This window comes from Theobroma umbraticum, unplaced genomic scaffold, assembly GCF_002168275.2.
Source record: "Theobroma umbraticum cultivar Fairchild unplaced genomic scaffold, ASM216827v3 scaffold_86.0, whole genome shotgun sequence".
Taxonomy (NCBI): domain Eukaryota; kingdom Viridiplantae; phylum Streptophyta; class Magnoliopsida; order Malvales; family Malvaceae; genus Theobroma; species Theobroma umbraticum.
In genome coordinates, this window is record NW_018397263.1 from 3,131,594 (window position 1) to 3,150,631 (window position 19,038).

Here is a 19,038-nt window from a genome sequence, read left to right on the forward strand (position 1 = left end):
AATTAATTAAAAAACCTTATTTAGCCACTTATTACAATAATGTAAATCAACACATCAAAATAACCTTAGAGAAAAGAATTATTAATGAGGTCTCATTATATTCTTTACTAATAAGTCATTTCTTCGTATCACATTCATCAAGGGCTCGATGGATAAATAATTTTCACTATCACATTCAACCCATTTAATACCAATTCATGATTTTCCTTTTTATTACATTTTAAAAAATATATTTTTTCAAAATCTCTTATATAATAATATTAATGTAAATAATAATATAATTCTAAAACACTTAAAATGCAAACCGTGTCATGATTTTTTGAATCCAACAATCTTATGAAACTTGCTTGAATATCCTTTTCAATAGAGAATGGTGAATTCTTTGTTGAGCACTAAATATAATTTATTTAGTATGTCCATCACTCAATATACTAGGGTATAAACTTTAAATTTAGTATCACTTGTTGACAACATTAAAGTTATATAAATACCAAATAAAATATATTGACCTCTCAAGCTTAAGGATAATTCTTTTTAAAAAAATGTTTAAAGATAATTAATAAATCGTAATAAATCTTTTTAATGACAAGATCATGTTTAATATATGTATCTCATAAACCACATCCACTTATTTGCTTTAAATTACCATCTCAATAGCAGAGGTAGCTCAATAATCTTTAAAACTTAAAACTAAACATTCAAATGAGACATTTTTTTAAAAAAATAAGAAAAATCAGATGTGAAAAAGAGCAGAGGATTAATAGCAGTGTAAAAATTGAAAAGTGATAAAGAATTGAAATTTGTTAGGCACATAATTAGTAAAGTGAGAAAATATATTATTTTATTAATTATTTTTAACTTTTACATATTTTTAATGAAAAATAAATAAATAGTTAAGGATTAATAGAGATATGTGAAATGAGAGAAAATAGATATTTATTAGGCATGAGAGGATGATAGATATTTTATTAATTATTTTAATTTTTACATATTTTTAACATAATTAATTATATTCTTATAATTTGGAGCTAAAGCAAGGGCTTTGCTTGTTTTATCCTAGAGTCAATCCTGCTCAATAGCAGAGTTAAAACGTTTTATCTTTTAATATATTTTTTCTTAAGTGTAAGTTTTAAACATTTTGTCACATTTATGGTGTAGAAAAGGTTTTGGTAAATAAGGAACTGAACAATTATGACACCTTACTTAATAGTTTATCAATTATTAGTGTATAGTTTTTCTACAATGCCACCAAATAATTTATGATTATAGTATATATGTGATAAATGAATAAAATACCTTATGTGAAAGCAATAATTAATATATTAACTTATTTATCTAATAAATAATAAAATTTATTTTTAAAAATACATCTCTACCAAATTCATGATAATCAAATTTGTCAAATAAGACTATGTATATTTTTACAGCGTACTGTTCTAGTATTGCTTAATTCAAGAGCTAATCAATAATATTAAGGTGCTTAACGATTGAAAGTCTTAGTACTCTGTGGTAAATATAAATAGAAACAAAAGGAAGTTTTGCAGGTCAAACTTCTATTTTTTTAATGTCTCACATGTACTCCACCAACTGATCATGAGTTAACCCCAAGTGCTAAATTTTTAAACGTAATTAGAAAGTAATTAATTATATCAACCATGCTTATTTTATTAATTAAACATTAACATATATAATCGGCGGCCTTTTCTTAGATTTTGTCGATAATAGTTGCAGCAGTATAATATTCTCTCTCCTGGGCAGGTTGGCATTCAACCTAATTAAGAATTGGCATGTTGCAAGGCACATCTGACTTGCACATATAGAGATTAAGATGAGGCAAACGTTAGGATGTCGGCTGCTTGCAAACTCCTTATACTTGTGCTAAAAATCTTTCCCAAATGGTATCCCACTTAAGTGATAATACCGATGAATTCCCCCAAGATACTATGTCCCTTACCAGTTATTCTAGACACAGCTCATCTATCTGCTTGTGTGCAACTTAAAGCTCTCAAAACAATGAGTCAGATGAACAATTTGAGTGTATCCCATGCGTGCAAAAGAGCAAGAGTACTGCTAAGTTTAATCAAGCTGAATCTGGCATCCGTCCACATCCATGAGATGGGAAACTGCTACAACTGGAGCCAATCCGCAATGAAAAATGTTACCAATTAATAAATTGAGGTGATTCAGCTTTTGTTGTCTAAGTAGCTTGAGACAGATCACTTGAAAAGCTTATAGCAGTGTACATCATGAGGAGCATCTAGCTAGAAATTAACGTGTGCCATCGTGAAGTTATGCGCAAGGTGTTTGTAAATCTTGGAAAGCACTGCATTAATGACTCACCATCTGTATGTTTATCATGATGTTTTCTGCTTTGTTCCTAAATCATTATCAGCTTTAGGCCCCTTAAACAAAGATGTTTAATTTGCCCTATTTGACAACAAATATGTACTCGTAACATTATACCAACAACTCATATATATTAAGCACGTGGTTGGCCTCTCTTTCTCTCTGAAAAAGTTGAAAAACATAAAAATGGGGTGATCCTATTTGTCTAAAGTAGGGCAGATGTGGTCATTTCGATATAACTGTTAAAGAAAAATGGATAAGAATCAAAGCTGTTATGGCAAGCCTTTCCATCACAGAACGAATTCCGTTGACCTTACAAGCTCCTGAGTCATGACTCAAAAGCAAATTTATTCTGCAAAAAGACCCGTTCAACCAGGCTGCAGCTAGCACACAGAAACTTTGGCCACTGGCCTACAAATACATAGGTAAGATACCAAAGTACCAAATACAACATGAGATAACAAGAAAATGGATGCAGCATAATCTGATTCGCCCTGGTGAAAGTTTCCTCGAGCCCTGCAAATCATATAATGAAGTGAAGAGAGATGACGAGGAAGCTGAAATGCCAAAGGATCGAAGTTGCCCTACAACAGAAACCGCCCTTAAGGAAGGAGATTCAGTTTGAACAATCTCCATTAACACCCACTGACCTTGGAAAAGACTGGTGGGAAGTGATAGAAACAAAAAACGAAAAATGAAAGAAACTGCATCACCATCAGCAAGAAACAAGAAGCCTTGGCCCCCCCTGCCTGGGTGGTTTGAGCATTTGAGGCCATTTGCAGGGGTGGCCTAGTGATGGTGCAGAATTAAGAGGGTTTGAGACTGAAGGTTTGTATGGGTTGATATAGGTTTTATTTTTTTTTCTCTTTCTTGGTGTTTCTTCTTTCTTGGTCGTAAGGGCAATAAAAGGGTAAGGTGACTTATGTATAAGTGTGTTGTCACTTTTTGATTAAAAGGAAACCAAAAAAGAGAAGTGGGAAGAGTGAAATGGAGGTTGCTAGTTTCAGCATCTTCCAAAGGATATACCATTGCCACCAGCCCAAGTTTGCACTACATATGATGACAGCTCTCTTTTCTTTGTTTCCTTTATTTATTTTTTTCCAAGCCCCTAGATTTTATATTGCGATGGCTACCCATCACATGGCGATAGCTCCTTCCATCCTTCGAGAGTCACGTTTCAAGATTGGGACTTTTTGACCACTCACATGGTGCCAGCCCAATAACAGTCCAACAGATGAATCTCTAACCGCGAATTGGGTTTTGATAAAAAATAAAGGAAAAACCGAATTAAGGATTTGATTGAAACTTTTGGCTTCAAGAGCTTGTAATATCAGCATCAGTGACTCTATATTTAGCAGGCAGCATCACATTATACCACGATCACAAAGCATTCTCTAGTTTTATTTGCACAAAATAAAAACCTCACAAAAAGTAATGTCCTATTTAATAGAGTTACGTCTTTTTCTCTATTGTCCTTCAGCCCTTTTCTAGTCTGAGTGAGATTTCATGTTGTACGTGACACCAGCAGTATCATTCTTTTCTTCTCTGGAACAGAGAACTTTGGTACTCTTTTTCTTCGATGGCGTAATGCCTTTGAAGGACAATTTTCACTTTGTTGAGTCATGCAGTACATGGTGTAGTACCAAATTATATAAGCAGCTGTTTATTTTTACCAAATAAAGCAGGGTTAACAACGGAGTTGTAAACTAACTAGCATTATAAAGTTACTGTGTCTTTGCTTACGGCCGAAAACGGAATTGGTGTTCTCAATGAATTAAGCACAGGTAGATGGAAGCCCCTCGACCGTGCATCCCCTTATACTGTTTGCGAAGCAACTGAAGTATTGAAGGTCCAATTCAGAAAAGGAAACGATGCAATTGACTGTATATCTGGTTATCTGGACTGGCATCCATAACAAAATAGCCTACTTTTTCCTATAGTTACCTGCTTTGATACTTTTTGTCACAGATCCTATTCATCATCTAATCTTTTATAGTACAATAATTTCTAAAGTTCATGCCTTATTTTTGTGCCAACAGGTGAGACAAGATTTAGTTCTAAATCGGACCTGAGAATGTGCTTCAGGATTTTTTTGCTGGCATGAAGGGACCAAAAATTTGCCATTAAGATATTAGGAATCTTGCCTTCCATTAGTCTGTCAAGTACCAACCCTGGGGTATTTTTATTGGCTACAAACCCAGATAAGCACTTTGTTCTTTGTCTCTAGAAAACACACTTTCTTGAATATCCATGGAAATTGAATCTAGCACTGTATTTTTTATAAGCATTTTTCAGGGAAAAAATGGAAAAAGAAAATTGCTTCAAATTAGAAGGGGAAAAAGAATTGCTTAATTGGAAGGGTCTGAGAACCACCTCCTCATACTCTTGACTCCTCTAAGCTTCATGACAAGTTCTTCACGCTGACCTTCTACTTCTGCATATTTAAGACTCATGTGGAGATAACGCTCGCGAATGTCTCTCAGCTCTGCCTCTAGAGATGATTTTGTTCGTTCATATTTTTCTTTTGCGACAACTTCACCTTCGATAGATGATTTTCTAGGTGTGTTTGATTGATTTTTTCGACCTTCTGATAACCTGGAAGATAATGGCAGTGGGATTATCCATCAAAAGAGGAAAGAAAAGTATCTTATGTATAGTTAACCAAAGATAAAGGAGGCTTATAAGCAGAACTCATGCAAAGATAAATTATGGACTTTAACATGTTCCTCTTCCTCTCACCTATTAAGACGAACTTTGTACATGTTATTGGCTTCCATAGCCTTCGCAAGTTCATTCTCAAGCAACTGAATCTTAGAGGCAGGATCAACTCCAACAGCTTGAGGACTTCCATCATGGAAATCGTAATTATTATCCTGGATTGAAAGATGAAAAGGTAATAGAATGCTCAAAAGGGGAGATGGAATGGAAGCATTTCGAAAAGAAATTTAGCAATTATACGATTTCATATAGGAATCAGCAAGATGTAAATGCAGTAACAAAAACTCAAACTCTAAATCTAGCAATTATATGATTTCATAATTAAATTCCTTACCTCTCTTCTATGTTGGTTCCTGTGAGAATTGGACTGATGCTGCTTCTGTTTCTCTTCCACTTTCAGTTTCAATTTTTCTTCGAGGGTTTGAGCTTTTATTAGAAGCTCATCGTTTTCCTCTTGAAGCTGTTCTATTTGCTGCTGAAATTGCCTGTTTGCTCGCTTGATCTGGTGAAGCTCATTTTTAAGCTCCGCATCCTGCATCAGTAATGCCTCTTTCACCGTGAGGTCACCCTCCATCTTCACAAGCTTTTCTTCTAACGCTACGTTTTTATGTTTATAGTCTTCTAACTCTGATACAACCTTTTGCAAGGTAGAAATCTGCTCCACGATGGAATTTTTCTCTGCCTTTAAATCACTACATTCTCCAGATACTATTCGCAATGAAGCTTCCAGTTTCTCTTTGTCAGATTTAATTGCATCGCGCTCATCTCTGAGAGCCAAAATGTTCTCCTGAAGATTTTCTATTTTCAGCAGCTGAACCTTCATATTGCTAGATTGCTCTGATAATAGCTGCCGTTCATATTCAGAAACAGTAAGCTTTAGTTCAACGTCATTCACAAAGGTTTTAAGTTTCCCTTCCCTGGACTTGTAACTCTCCAACAACTTCAGAGCTTTTTCATGCTCCGTCATCAGTATTTCATGGTTTTCTCTGGAGGCTGCAAGTTCATCCAACAGGTCTTCCATTTTTGTTTTATCTTCAGTTTGCAATTTCTTCAACTCATTCTCCGTACTTTTCATTTTAGATTCGGCTTCTTGAAGAGCAGACTCCAGTCTAACTTTGTCTGCATGTAAACCAGACATTTGATGTAGAGCACCATTAGCTGTTTTCTCTTTCTCATGATGCGTTGCAGAGAGTTGCATTGCAAGGTTTTCTACCTCTTGTCGAATATTCTCAACTTCATTCGTCTTCTCCAAATACATTTGATTCCAGGAGCTTTCTTCAAGCTTCAGTTTCGCCTCAAGTTTCTTGTTTTTATCATGAATTGAGTCCAATTCCAAAGTTAGACTTTCCTCTTTAGATGCAAACTTTTCCATCGTCAAAGTAAGATTTGTTTCCAAAACTTCAATTTTTTTGCTGCAATCAGTCAAGTTTTTTTCTGAATCCTTTAATTTTGCCTCCAAGTGTGCACAATGCTCATCCAATTTTAACTTTTCCTTCCTCAACTCTCCAGCTGACTTCTGATGTGCATTGCATTCTTCTCTGAGTGTCTCAGCAGTTGTTTGTAACTTTGAATTTGCTCTTCTCAGATATTCACACTTATCTTGAGACGCTAACCACTGATCATGCATATCCTGAAGCTTTTCTTCCATATCTGTTTTCTGAGCTTCCATCTCATTTCTATATCTAGCTATCTCATCTTTCAGACCTGTGGCAAGTGATACGGAATCCTCAAGTTGCATTCGAGTTGAATCTCTCTCCTCTTTCAAATCTTCTAGTTGAGCATCCAAAAGGGACAGGCGTAACGACAATTGCTTATTTTCATCTTCCAGCTCTAATAAATGTATTTCAAGTTCACGTTTTACTCTTTCTAGCTCTGAAGGCTGGCCCTCAAGAATTTTATCAGCGGAAACATCAGAATCCATGCTGCTTCTCAGCACCATCGTGTCATTTCGCTGATCATCCAGGCACTTGGTAGCAGTATCACTTTCTCCTTGGAGGACATCCAGTTTATCCTCTAGTTGAGCCTTTTCTATTTGAAGATTAGACACCTCAGCTTCTAGTTTACATTGATTCCGTCTCAGTTCCACATTCTCCACTTCCATTGACCGCATAGTAGCCTCAAGTGTTTGTGTCTCAGTCCATTTTTGAGTTAACTCCTTTCCTACTTCTGTTACTTCAGCATCCAATTCCATTTTCTGACTTTCAAGTTCTTGAATATAATTATTATAATCACTTTGAATCTCCCTGAGAATTTTCTTTTTTAGCTTCTCTTCAAGATAAAGCATTTGTGACCTGTGTTCACTCATTTCAGACCCGGCACTAGCTGAAAGCTCATCAGATGAAAAATCAGTGGATGCAACTCCTCCTTTGAAATTGTTTTTTGTTTCCTTTAGCTTGAGTAGTAATTCGAGGTTTTCATCTGTCAGCTCATTGCAGTCACTTTCTAACTCCTCTAGTTTTGCTTTCAACGCCTCAATTTCTCTGATCAGATGTGCATCACCTCCCTTTCTGGACTCCAGTTTCAAAGAATGTCTTTCCTTGAGAGACTCGGATAGCTTTACTTTCAAACTAACAATTTCTCTTTCTTTAGCTGCTAACTTACTTCTGTATTCTTCCTCAATATTCAAAAGGGCATCATTGTTCTGAGCCACTCCCCTCTCCAGGTCATCTTCTTTGTCCTTCAAGGCCTTTTCAAGAAGTTGTACCTTGGCCTGCAAATTCTTCTCTGATTCTTTTGATTGTTGCAGCTGGATCACTAAGTTCCTATTTTCCTTCGTATTTAGTTGGATGGTATTCTCCAATTTACTGATTTCTGACAGCAGGGATGAAATATTCTCCATGTCAATTCTTTGCTTTTCTATGGTCCCTTCCAGCTCCTGAAGAACTGAAACAAGCTCAATATTTGCATCTTGACTCCTCTTCAACTGCAAAGCGAGGTTATCATTGGACTCTTTCTGGAACCTAATTTCATTTTCCAATTCCTTCTGAATTTGGATTACACCTTCGTCCCGAACTGATGAATCTTCCGAGGTTGTGTGTTTCGCCATTGACTTCTCCAACAACAGTTTCATCTGTTCAACTTCTTTTCTTAGTCCATCACGTTCTGTATTTGCTGCTGACAGCTCCATGGTCAGAGTTACCTGATTCTTGGACTGGTCAGAGTATTCTTTCCTTAATACGTCCAAGTCAAGCATTAATTTCTCGGCCTTCCTCTGCCACATCTTTGCTTCTGCATGAAGCTCTTCAATCGTTTTTTCTGCAGCTTCAAGAAGATTCTTAGAAGAATCTGTGACTCTCAAAGATGATGCAGAAAACTCTTGCTGATTATCCAAAAAAGTGCTTTCTGAACCCATAATTTGTGAATCAATTGATGGATCATTTGATTGAGAAGGATCATCAAGATGACAATTCCCAAGAGGTAAACTATTTTGGGAGGTGGTAGAATCTGCTCTTTGTATCAGGTTCTGTGCATCACCACTCAAGTTGCTTACAGTAGTGAAACTTTCCCTCCCTATAGAACTCTCTGCTGAATCATAGCTGTGATGTGAATCTGAAGTAGAGAAACTTGCTTCCTGCAGTGAAAGAACAAATTCTGTAAGTTTAAAGGAAAACAAGATGACAAACCTACAAAAGATGTCCTAAACTTCCTATAGAAAATTTATAAAAGACCAGATATATAGTTTTAGTCACTCAAGTAACAACATGAAACTTTGAGAATTGGTGGCTCCAATCAATTAAAAATAGGTATTTCTGTTTTAGCCATCAATTAGATACAAATAATTTGTGGGTCAGGAATAGAATCCTGCATGGTTCCCGTTTGGCGATTGTTTAGACTAATCACCTAAATGCTTGTATACTTTGTCCGACAAAAACTGCAATTCTATTCCACCAACAATGTAAGGACTGATGACCAAAAGTTTATGATGAATCTCATTAAACTCGATAATGCATAAAGCACATATTTGAGAAGTTCTAGATATTTTTTGGTTCATCAAATCCATTAACAAATTTATATTTAAATAAACTATATATTAAAGCTAATTATATTAAGTTGTTATATGGATTAAGTTATTGAGTCTATATCATATTGGTTGTTCATGTAATAATTCAAGAAGGAGAAAATGAGACCATAACGTACCCTGCTCTCAAGTTCTCCTTGGTGCGGGGCAGAGACCATATCTTGACTAGGTGGCAATTCGACACTCTCTGGTCCATCCGAATTAAAGCTCATATGACTAGGGTCGGTGTTATTTCCTTCACCATGGGAATTTGTCTGCTTTGCTTCTTCATCCCTAAAATAATCCATATATAGCAAATCTTTATGGTCTAATATAACATTTAAGAGGAGAAAAGAAAGAAAAATCTGACCCAAGGGCACTGGATGATACAAACATGAGTTTTGGTCTTGGTGTCAAACAATGAATTTTGACCTGCATATCAAAACCATAGGTGCAATGTCGTTAGAAACAAAAACTTCGCTTCAATTTATGTCTCATTCAGATTAGCGACGTGCTTTGGCTTCTGCATTCTCGCTTTCATGTTACTAAGGAATGATATAAAATTATTAAGTCAAGTTAGATTTATTTCAAGGATCGAATCAAATTTTGATTTGGTTTTTATGTGTAGGCTTGATTTTCTATCTGAACGCCATTGCTATTGACCAGGGCACCTGAAATGTTTGACAGGATGCTTCCCACAGCTAATGTGACCTGAAATCATTCCAGGGCATGATGAAAATAGTTGTTTTGCTTTGAAGTAAGTAGGTGAAAGCTTTGATTAGGGCCACTGCCCCTCCCTTGTACCCAAAAACAGAAAGTAGGTGAAAGTGTTTTTGGAAATAATTTAGACACTGTTCATTTCTAGAAAAATGAAGTAAATTTGGTAAGTGACTCATAATGATCGTCTTTCTAAGATTTAGTTTAACTTCATCTCTTTCCAAACGTCAATTGTAACTACTAACAAGTCACATTCATAAAGGCTAAGGTTTCCCTAATTAAGAGCGTTGGAGAAATTTTTTACTTGTGAGCAACAGTTTTCATCAAATAATCTTTGTAACTGCTGGCATATGTCCTTAATGCAATGTTAACCATATTGTTTTCGAGTTAAACATATTGGTATAATGAATGATTGATTTAGCCATTAAAGAAAGGTTTACTCGTAGGACCCTGACTCCTATGGCAGCCCCACTGCTTTACAACGGGCCAGGTACAACGAGTTACCATAATTTTTTCATTTTTGTGACCAAGGAATCACGAATATCATCTGTTCTGTATGGCTGACATTTTAAATTTCTCTTTATAGCCAGTTTTTAAGGAAGATAGGAGGGAAAATTAAATAAAAGCAAAATTAGAAGCAAAAATGAGGGGGAAAAAAAAGATTTTCTAACAAATTAAGAAGAGATGCTGTATAAGCAAACAAGACATCTGTACTGAAGAGAAAAATAAGTAGAGAAACTCAGAGGGTTGATACTCACTTGCAAATTTGTCCCATGGTTACATTTTTTCAGTGGCAATGAAACTGGAACAATGGCAGTTGAACTTATATAGTCAGTCATATTCACTGTAGCCTCTCCAAGAATGCCAGATCTAGCTGATCCCTACAATCCAACATTCAATTTGCAATGTTATCATCTATTACTCAACTCAATTCAATCGGACATGTTCCAGGGATAAACATGGCCGGATCAAGCTTACAAGAACGAATATACAGAAGAATGCGTCACCCCAGCAAAAGAAGAAGGATGTTCAAAATTCAATCACGGAACAGAAAAACGATCCTTGCAAACTATGATCAGCATTTACCATGGCAACAACAAGCTTGAAGAGACAATCCTCCATCACATTGGAAGCCTCGTTTCGTGAGACCCATATAGATTCTGGCAGAGTCTCTGTCCATTGACAAGTCCCTTTTCGGACCACTGCTTTGCTTGTCTTTGCAATGGTTTTTCCATTCTCCACAGAGATTATGGACATAAACAACCTGTCCCATCCTTTCGGTACCTATCACAAAACCCCAGAAAAACACAGTATTCCACTCGTTTAATATTCAAACGAAAGCACTAAACTGGGAAAAGAACGAAAGAAAATGGCAGTATGAATTACCTGAACCGCTTTGAAGTTGGAGAATTTAAAATCTATCTTCTCCCCTGATGTAGTTGGCCTTGTTTTGTGCAACCTGAACATTGTTTTCTCAGCTTTTTCTGAATCTTTTCTTTCTGAATTAATTAGGAGAATCTGGAGATAACGTAGCAACAACACTGCCACTATTTCTATTGTATTACCACCTAAAGGGAGATTGTTAGCTTGCTGGTCATTGTTGTGAAGCATACTCGTCTACTTTATTTCCTTCCTACGCAGAAACACAATGGTGTACCAAAAGTCATACAACTACCCTTGCACCACTCTGAAACTGACACATGTACAAAAGTCAACTTTGAAGTAAAGACTTTGGGATGGCTCAAAATAATTGGCTGGTCCCCAAAGTTCTCATAGGCGTCGAAACAAGCTGGACATAACTGCCGTGAGACAAAAGTACAACAAAAGGTTGGTTGATTAAACAGGATTCAACTGCCTAATCATTAGACAGCGAGAGAAACATGAAATCAATATGATATTAAGTTTGCTCACTCCCAACTTAGTGTTGTTCGATGCATTCCATCTCTATGAAAAGTTGTCTTTATCTTATTCTTGTATCTGCCAAACTCTTTCTCTTGTACTTGGCGATGCAATAAGGTATTATAACATGGGTATTGGATACGGCAATGCTACTTGTTTTAATCTTTTTGTCTTAATCTTTTGTTAAAAATTATATATTGAACAAAATTGAAGCTGTGGTTTACCAATTTATGAGTCGTCGATTTATTCATAAATAAATAAATATTTAATATTCAATTAACAAAATATTATCATATAAATAAAACTATTGGGACGAATAACATCTGCCATAGTATTATCCCACGCATAGGCAATTATTTGAAGTCTATCAATGACTTTTAATGCATGTCATGTGGGCATTGAAAAGTAATATATCATGTGAATAATTTCTTTATTTATGGTCATTTACATAGTATGCATAAGGTGAAATCAGGGTTGCCGGGGGCTACACCCTTCGGCTTGTCAATATTAAAAAAATTAAAGTATCTGAAAGGTATTTGTATTAAGGTATTTTATTCAATTAAAATTTTTTATTTAAAATTGTAATAATTTAATTTTTTAATTTTAAAAATTACTTTAATTTATGTTATTTTTCAATAACATCCAATTTTGGTTTAGTCTCTCTCCCAATAGAATCTAATTTTAGTGTTAAGGAGGTTAGTGCTGATATGACACTAATATAATGAAAAAAATTATTTAATTCTTTTATAGTATTTTATTTTAATATAATACAAGTTATTCATCTAAAAATTTGGTTTTAAATATGAAATTTTTCTTGAAATTTTTTTATAATGGGAGAATTCAAACTCAATTTTTGTAAAAAAATTAAATTAATATATATATTCTAAAATCAAATAATCAAATAAAAAAATTTATATATTTTTTAATATCATAAATTTATTATATTTAATTGTTTGTCTTATTAATAAGTATACCTATCATCTACTTGAATATTTATATTTTTTAATTTTTTTTTTAATTTAGTCTCTTAATATTTTAATTTTGTTCAATTTAGTCCATATACTATATATTTTTGTTCAATTTAATACCTATAACATGACACAAATTTCTTTTGAATATTTGTTTAATCAATTACGTGACATTAACACGCTAACATATCAATGTCACGTCAGCATTATCATATCATCATATTAATGCTATATGGTACTACAACATCATCATATTTGTACCACGTGACATACCATGATATTACGTTGATGTCATGTCATCAAAATATACCACGTTAGCATTACGTCAACGTTGACATTATCTCTTTTAATTATAAAATTAGATATTATTAGAATGATGAATTAAATTGAAGTAATTTTTAAAATTGAGAGACTAAATTATTACTATTTTATGTAATCTGACTAAATTGAACAAAGTGCCCTAATACAAGGACTTCTTAGATATTTTGACAATATTAAAAACATAGGTGTTTCATTGAATATATATATATATATATATAAATCCAATTTGTCCCTTTTAAAAATTTGTCCCATTACCAAACTTGTTATTGTGGTTACATTTAATAATAAAAAAATGACCTAGAATTTTTTTTTGTAAAAATATTTTATTAGAAAAGCCTTTGAAAATATTTTTTATTATTTAGATAAATTGTCAAAAATATTTTTCTTTATAACTCATTGTTAGAAAATTTTCCATCTTATTACCATGACACCAAAAAAATATCAACATTCATCAATTATACAAAACATCTAAAATATTTTTTAATATTAAAAATATTATATATATAATATTTTAATTTTTTTATTTCTTCATGTTGTTATATTGATTATTTTGCTAAGTGAATAAATCATAAATTGAAATTTAAAAAAAAAGTGATTTTCATGTGTGAAAATTTTATTTTCTTTCTTATATAAATTTTTTCTTTAATCTGTTATAAAAAATTTATTTTCCTTTCATTGTTTGTCATGTAAACTCTAATATGATAGAGACGAGCGATTTCAATAGTTTTCATTCAAAATAAAAGATATTTCAAATAAAAATAATATTGTTTTAAAAGATTAATAAAAATGTAATAAAAAAATAAGATTTTTTTAAAAAATTGGACAAAATAAAGGTTTACCAAAATTATTTTCACTGAAAAGAAAAAATTTTGTTAAGACCTTTGTGATTGTTTTGTGGCCATACATAGACAAATCCCTGTCGCACAAGTCTGCCATAAGCCCAAAAATGGAAATTGCAGCTTGGGTTGGCAAGCCATTATCACGGGGCCTCTTTAAAAACTTGATCCAACAACGTGAACGTTGAATCCATCCTAGCCGTCAAGCGCCGAAAAGGCTAAAACCCAATCAAGAAAAGCTTGTTAGTTGTTCGTTAACCTTTGTTTTGTTGTCATTAATAAAGCTCTTGACTTGTTTAAGCCTCGGCTGTTGTCTTGGATACGCTTTTGTTCTTTGTTTTTGTTAAAATTGACCACAAACCAGACATCTTGGGTTGTTTAGCTTGAAAGGGAGCGACGGAACTGAACTCAATTCAAACGAACTTGACAGTGTTTCATCCTAAAAGTTATCCAACAAACCATGCACTCTTGTGTTGCTCTTAGCTCTATAACCTTCCCTTCCCTTCCTCCTCCAAGACTAACCATCAATATTCCACTTCAATCTTTCTCAGTTAAATCCTCCATTGAAAAAAGTCCCGCCACCAAACCCAAACCGACAAGCCCTTCGAAGTCCACCTCTTGGGTCAGCCCCAATTGGCTTACTTCTTTGACCAAGTCCTTAACGATTGGCTCCAACGATGATTCAGGGATACCCATAGCCAGTGCTCAGTTGGAGGATGTCTCTGAACTTCTTGGTGGTGCCTTGTTTTTGCCTTTGTTTAAGTGGATGAATGAGTATGGACCCATCTATCGGCTTGCTGCTGGTCCTAGGAATTTTGTGGTGGTTAGTGACCCTGCCATGGCAAAGCATGTTTTGAGGAATTATGGCAAGTATGCTAAAGGACTTGTCTCTGAGGTCTCCGAATTTCTTTTCGGATCGGGTTTTGCCATTGCTGAAGGTTCTCTTTGGACGGTAATTTCTGTTTCCCTTACTGCATTGCAAAGAATTGGCTATTTGAGTGAATGTAATTGTGTTCTTTTTTTTTTTACGAAAATTTAGATTGCTTCTTTGCTGTGCAAGTTCTCTGTTACAACTAGAAGATTTTTTGTTTCCCAGCTTAAACATTTGTTACTAGGGTGAATATTTTAAATATCATTCCTTCATCATGCGTTTTGATGCAAGCTTTGATAGTTATGTGTTAGTAGTATGTTTACATTGTAATCTAGATCTTGTTAAATAGAGTGTTAGCAAATTGGTGTAGAACTATTACATACTAAGAAAAAGGAGTGAAATCCCTTGTACGTTGATTGCTCGGCCTACTTCTTTTGTCAAAGTGAGGGCTCATTGTCCTGATTAACTTCTACAAATAATCAATCTATGTATAACTATTAGAAACTGGTTTTATCGTGTAGTCTAGTTAAATTTAATTTCTCTTTCACTTTGAGCATGAAAAATCTGATTTGTAATAGGTGAGGCGCAGGGCTGTGGTTCCATCTCTTCACAAGAAGTATTTGTCTGTTATGGTTGACCGGGTATTTTGCAAATGTGCTGAGAGATTGGTACAGAAGTTGCAACCTTTTGCATTAGATGGCACTGCTGTAAACATGGAAGAAAAGTTTTCTCAATTGACTCTTGATGTCATTGGTCTGTCAGTATTCAATTATAATTTTGATTCATTGACATCTGACAGCCCTGTCATTGATGCAGTTTACACTGCACTGAAAGAGGCAGAGTTACGATCCACAGATATTTTACCCTATTGGAAGGTAGGTTCCTCTTCATTTCCTTGTTTAGCTTTTCATGTTTGTTGTTTTGATGACAAACTGTCATTTATGTTTGTTGCAGATTAGAGCTTTGTGCAAGGTAATTCCAAGACAAATAAAGGCTGAACAAGCAGTTACAGTCATTAGGAGAACTGTTGAAGAACTTATAATAAAGTGCAAAGAGATTGTGGAAAGGGAAGGTGAAAGAATTGATGAGGAGGAATACGTAAATGACGCTGATCCGAGTATCCTTCGCTTCTTGCTTGCAAGCAGGGAAGAGGTCTAACACTACTCTTTACTTCTTTATTTCTGATTTCTTTTGCTTTTGATAATGAATTGTGGTCTTGCTTTCATGTTGAGCATACTACAAGTTGCAGAGGTCCTGTTTAAGCAGGAGTAATAAGTCATATGTAAAGGATATCACATCAGTTTCTTCGTAAAGCATTTAGCATTTAACATTATACCGTGTGACATTTACAATGACCGATATGTGAGACCTACATATCTTAGTTTAGTAAAATGCTTATCATTGGTAGCTTCCTGTTTCACTAGATCTTGCTTTTACTTTAATATACAATTAAATAAGATTTTAAATTGGGCTTCAATGATATTTTTTGGACTTGTTTGTTGAGTGATGTACATAATAATCAGATAAATTTTTGTACAACTCTCCAAATACTTGGTTATGAAACCATAATAATAAGACATTTATGTAATTAAGAGAGCATCCTACTCAAGGAATTATTTGGCCACAACCTTTTTATATTGGACAGCAAATTCATGTGTATAAGATCTGCCTGTGGTTTAGCTGTTAACTACAATTTTTCTTTTTGTTGATATAGAAGACTTTAATTGTAAATTTTCAAGGAATCTTACCCCAATCCTTCTTTTCCTTTATTGTGGACACTTTGCTTGATGGTCTTATGATGATGGCTTCCATCTGTTACAGGTTTCAAGCATGCAATTACGAGATGACCTTTTATCAATGTTAGTTGCAGGTCATGAGACTACTGGTTCAGTACTGACATGGACACTGTATCTTCTAAGTAAGGTACTTTTCCTCTGTCTGCTTAATTTGTTGTTCAATTTGCTATCTTGGAGTTTAGCTGCAAAGCAAAACTCTGTCCTTTACAGTGTGAAAGTACTTCTGCTTCTCCCCGGTTTATGTCACACTGCATATTTGCTTATAGTCCAGGCTAGTACTTTCATAATGGAAATATAACTAGCTCAAAATAACAATGTCAGAGAATATGAAAAGAAATTCGTAAGTTGAACAATGGTTTTGTCATGTTTGGCTTCTGTCGTCGATATCCTGCTTGTGCTTTGTGAAGATTCCTTTGTTTGCAGGGATTGATGAAATTTGCTGGTAAGAGTAAATTGGGAGCCAAATGTTTATGATAGCCAGATTAACATGGGGTTTTGACTTCTATCATTGCCCCATGCATCACATTACTAAGGATTTCTTTTGCAGTTCTAGTCATTTCCAGAAATCTAAAGTTTTATGTTAAGTGACAGTAAACTGCTTTTAGCATAATTCACTTAAGGCCCATCTGCTTTTTTTCCCTATTTTAACTTTCCCCATCTGCTGGATAAGCCCAGAGGCCAATGTGTTCTTAGCATCCTGTATGTGGCAAATGTGAGAGGCAGCTAGGTTGTAGTAAAAGTCTCTGGGAGCGCACAATTACACATTACAACAATGCACATGACAGATGTATCTTTTGCGGTCATCAAATAGTATCAGGCCTGTATCTTAACTATCAACAATTGGTAACATAATGGCATTCTACCATTAAAATGCATCACAATTAAAAATCTAGAACAGTTCTAACTTTCTTAGTAACCTTTTCAAGCTTTACATTCCCTGGCATCTGCCAAAAATCTTGAAAGCCTTTAGCGTCTAGCATTTAATGAATCATGACTATGCATGTTTTATCAATTTTTTGCTTAGAAATCATAGATATAGCTGATGAGGGATGTTATCTAAAATGAGAATGTGACGAACGTTACTTCGTTCTTCCATCTTGTAATGCAGGATTCCTTCATATTGCTCAAAGCACAAGAAGAAGTTGACAGAGTCTTGAAGGGAAGGCCTCCTGCCTATGAAGACATAAAGGATCTCAAGTTTCTAACTAGATGCATAACTGAGTCATTGCGTCTATACCCACACCCTCCTGTAAGTTTTAACCTGTACTTTAGCTTCCTTTAAAGTAAATTAATTTGATACCAAACAGACAATAAAGACTGACCTAGTAACTTTTTTACTATTAGATCTTCTTTACTAATTGGCTTAATTTTTTCTGATGTACTCTTAGGTCTTGATAAGAAGAGCTCAAGTTGATGACATTCTTCCTGGAAACTATAAAGTTAAAGCTGGTCAAGACATAATGATTTCAGTATATAATATACATCATTCTTCACAGGTTCTAGCTTATGTTCTGCATTTTGTAATATTTTTTCCTAGTTAGATGTGCCGGTTGCTTTTTAATTTCATGAAGTTTTGCTTGACTGAAGGATGCAAATTACTTAATTTATTTTGGGTAAATTTGAAATTCAGTAAATTTTCACCTTCACAACTTGCTAGAAGGAAACAGGTTTGCTCCATGATGTGAAATTCCTCATTTCCCCTAATTCGCATCCTACATCTCAAAGTGTACCTGCCCTCTCTTTTTGTTCAATTCGTAGAGTGCATATTGATCTTGTAAAAATTTTTGTTTCCTTCAAATTGTAAACATTTTGAGTTTTAAAATTTCTAATCCAGTCAATATGTTCGCCTGTAAATCAGGGAGATTTATTATTAAAATCTTCCATTTTCTTTGGCATCAATAGCTGCATATTGCTATGTTATACTTAGTGTGTCACTTCTCTCTCTTTCTTTCCCAGGTCTGGGAGAGAGCTGAAGAGTTTGCGCCTGAAAGGTTTGACTTGGGAAGCCCAGTCCCTAATGAAACAAATACAGATTACAGGTACTCAAAATTTCTACTAGTTCAGTTCCCTGGTGTCCTCTTCTCATTTGCTTTACATTAGTCTATTGTATCAATATGCTGATAATATATTAAAACGTGTTCCCCAGGTTCATTCCGTTTAGCGGAGGGCCTCGTAAGTGTGTTGGTGATCAGTTTGCTTTACTGGAAGCTATTGTGGCTCTTGCAATTTTTCTTCAACACCTGAATTTTGAGCTGGTTCCTGATCAAAACATTAGTATGACCACCGGAGCCACAATACATACAACAAATGTAATTCTCCTGATAAACTACCTGTTTCTTAAGCATATGAACTCATCACATAGATTTGTTGACAAGGAGCTTTTTGTTGCAGGGTTTGTACATGAAACTCAGCGAACGGAGGTCTAAATTTGATATTAGTTCACCAACTTCTTCTAAGTGAGTTGTAAATTTGTTTAGTATTGAATCATTTCATGTTATGGTAATGCACCATAGGGGAAAGAAATATAATGATTTTTGGGTTGTGAATGAAATTAATGTTAATTTTCTAA

The 19,038-nt window shown here is 34.5% G+C and overlaps 2 protein-coding genes across 2 annotated transcripts; one reads left to right on the top strand and one right to left on the bottom strand.

Annotated features, from left to right (window-relative positions):
- Positions 1-4,447: 4,447 nt before the first annotated feature.
- On the bottom strand, positions 4,448-11,346 carry LOC110420947 (uncharacterized). Its single transcript, XM_021434379.2, has 8 exons — positions 11,165-11,346; positions 10,865-11,062; positions 10,537-10,659; positions 9,456-9,493; positions 9,202-9,355; positions 5,399-8,635; positions 5,086-5,219; positions 4,448-4,941 (listed from the first exon to the last, which is right to left on the bottom strand). The coding sequence occupies exons 1-8, from the start codon at positions 11,243-11,245 to the stop codon at positions 4,695-4,697; spliced, it is 4,212 nt and encodes a 1,403-aa protein (XP_021290054.2). The 5' UTR covers positions 11,246-11,346; the 3' UTR covers positions 4,448-4,694.
- Positions 11,347-14,117: 2,771 nt separating this feature from the next.
- Positions 14,118-19,038, top strand: LUT1 (Cytochrome P450 superfamily protein). The gene is made up of 9 exons (XM_021433745.2): positions 14,118-14,754; positions 15,252-15,548; positions 15,628-15,825; positions 16,495-16,596; positions 17,578-17,718; positions 17,858-17,965; positions 18,426-18,508; positions 18,616-18,778; positions 18,861-19,038. The coding sequence occupies exons 1-9, from the start codon at positions 14,263-14,265 to the stop codon at positions 18,927-18,929; spliced, it is 1,653 nt and encodes a 550-aa protein (XP_021289420.1). The 5' UTR covers positions 14,118-14,262; the 3' UTR covers positions 18,930-19,038.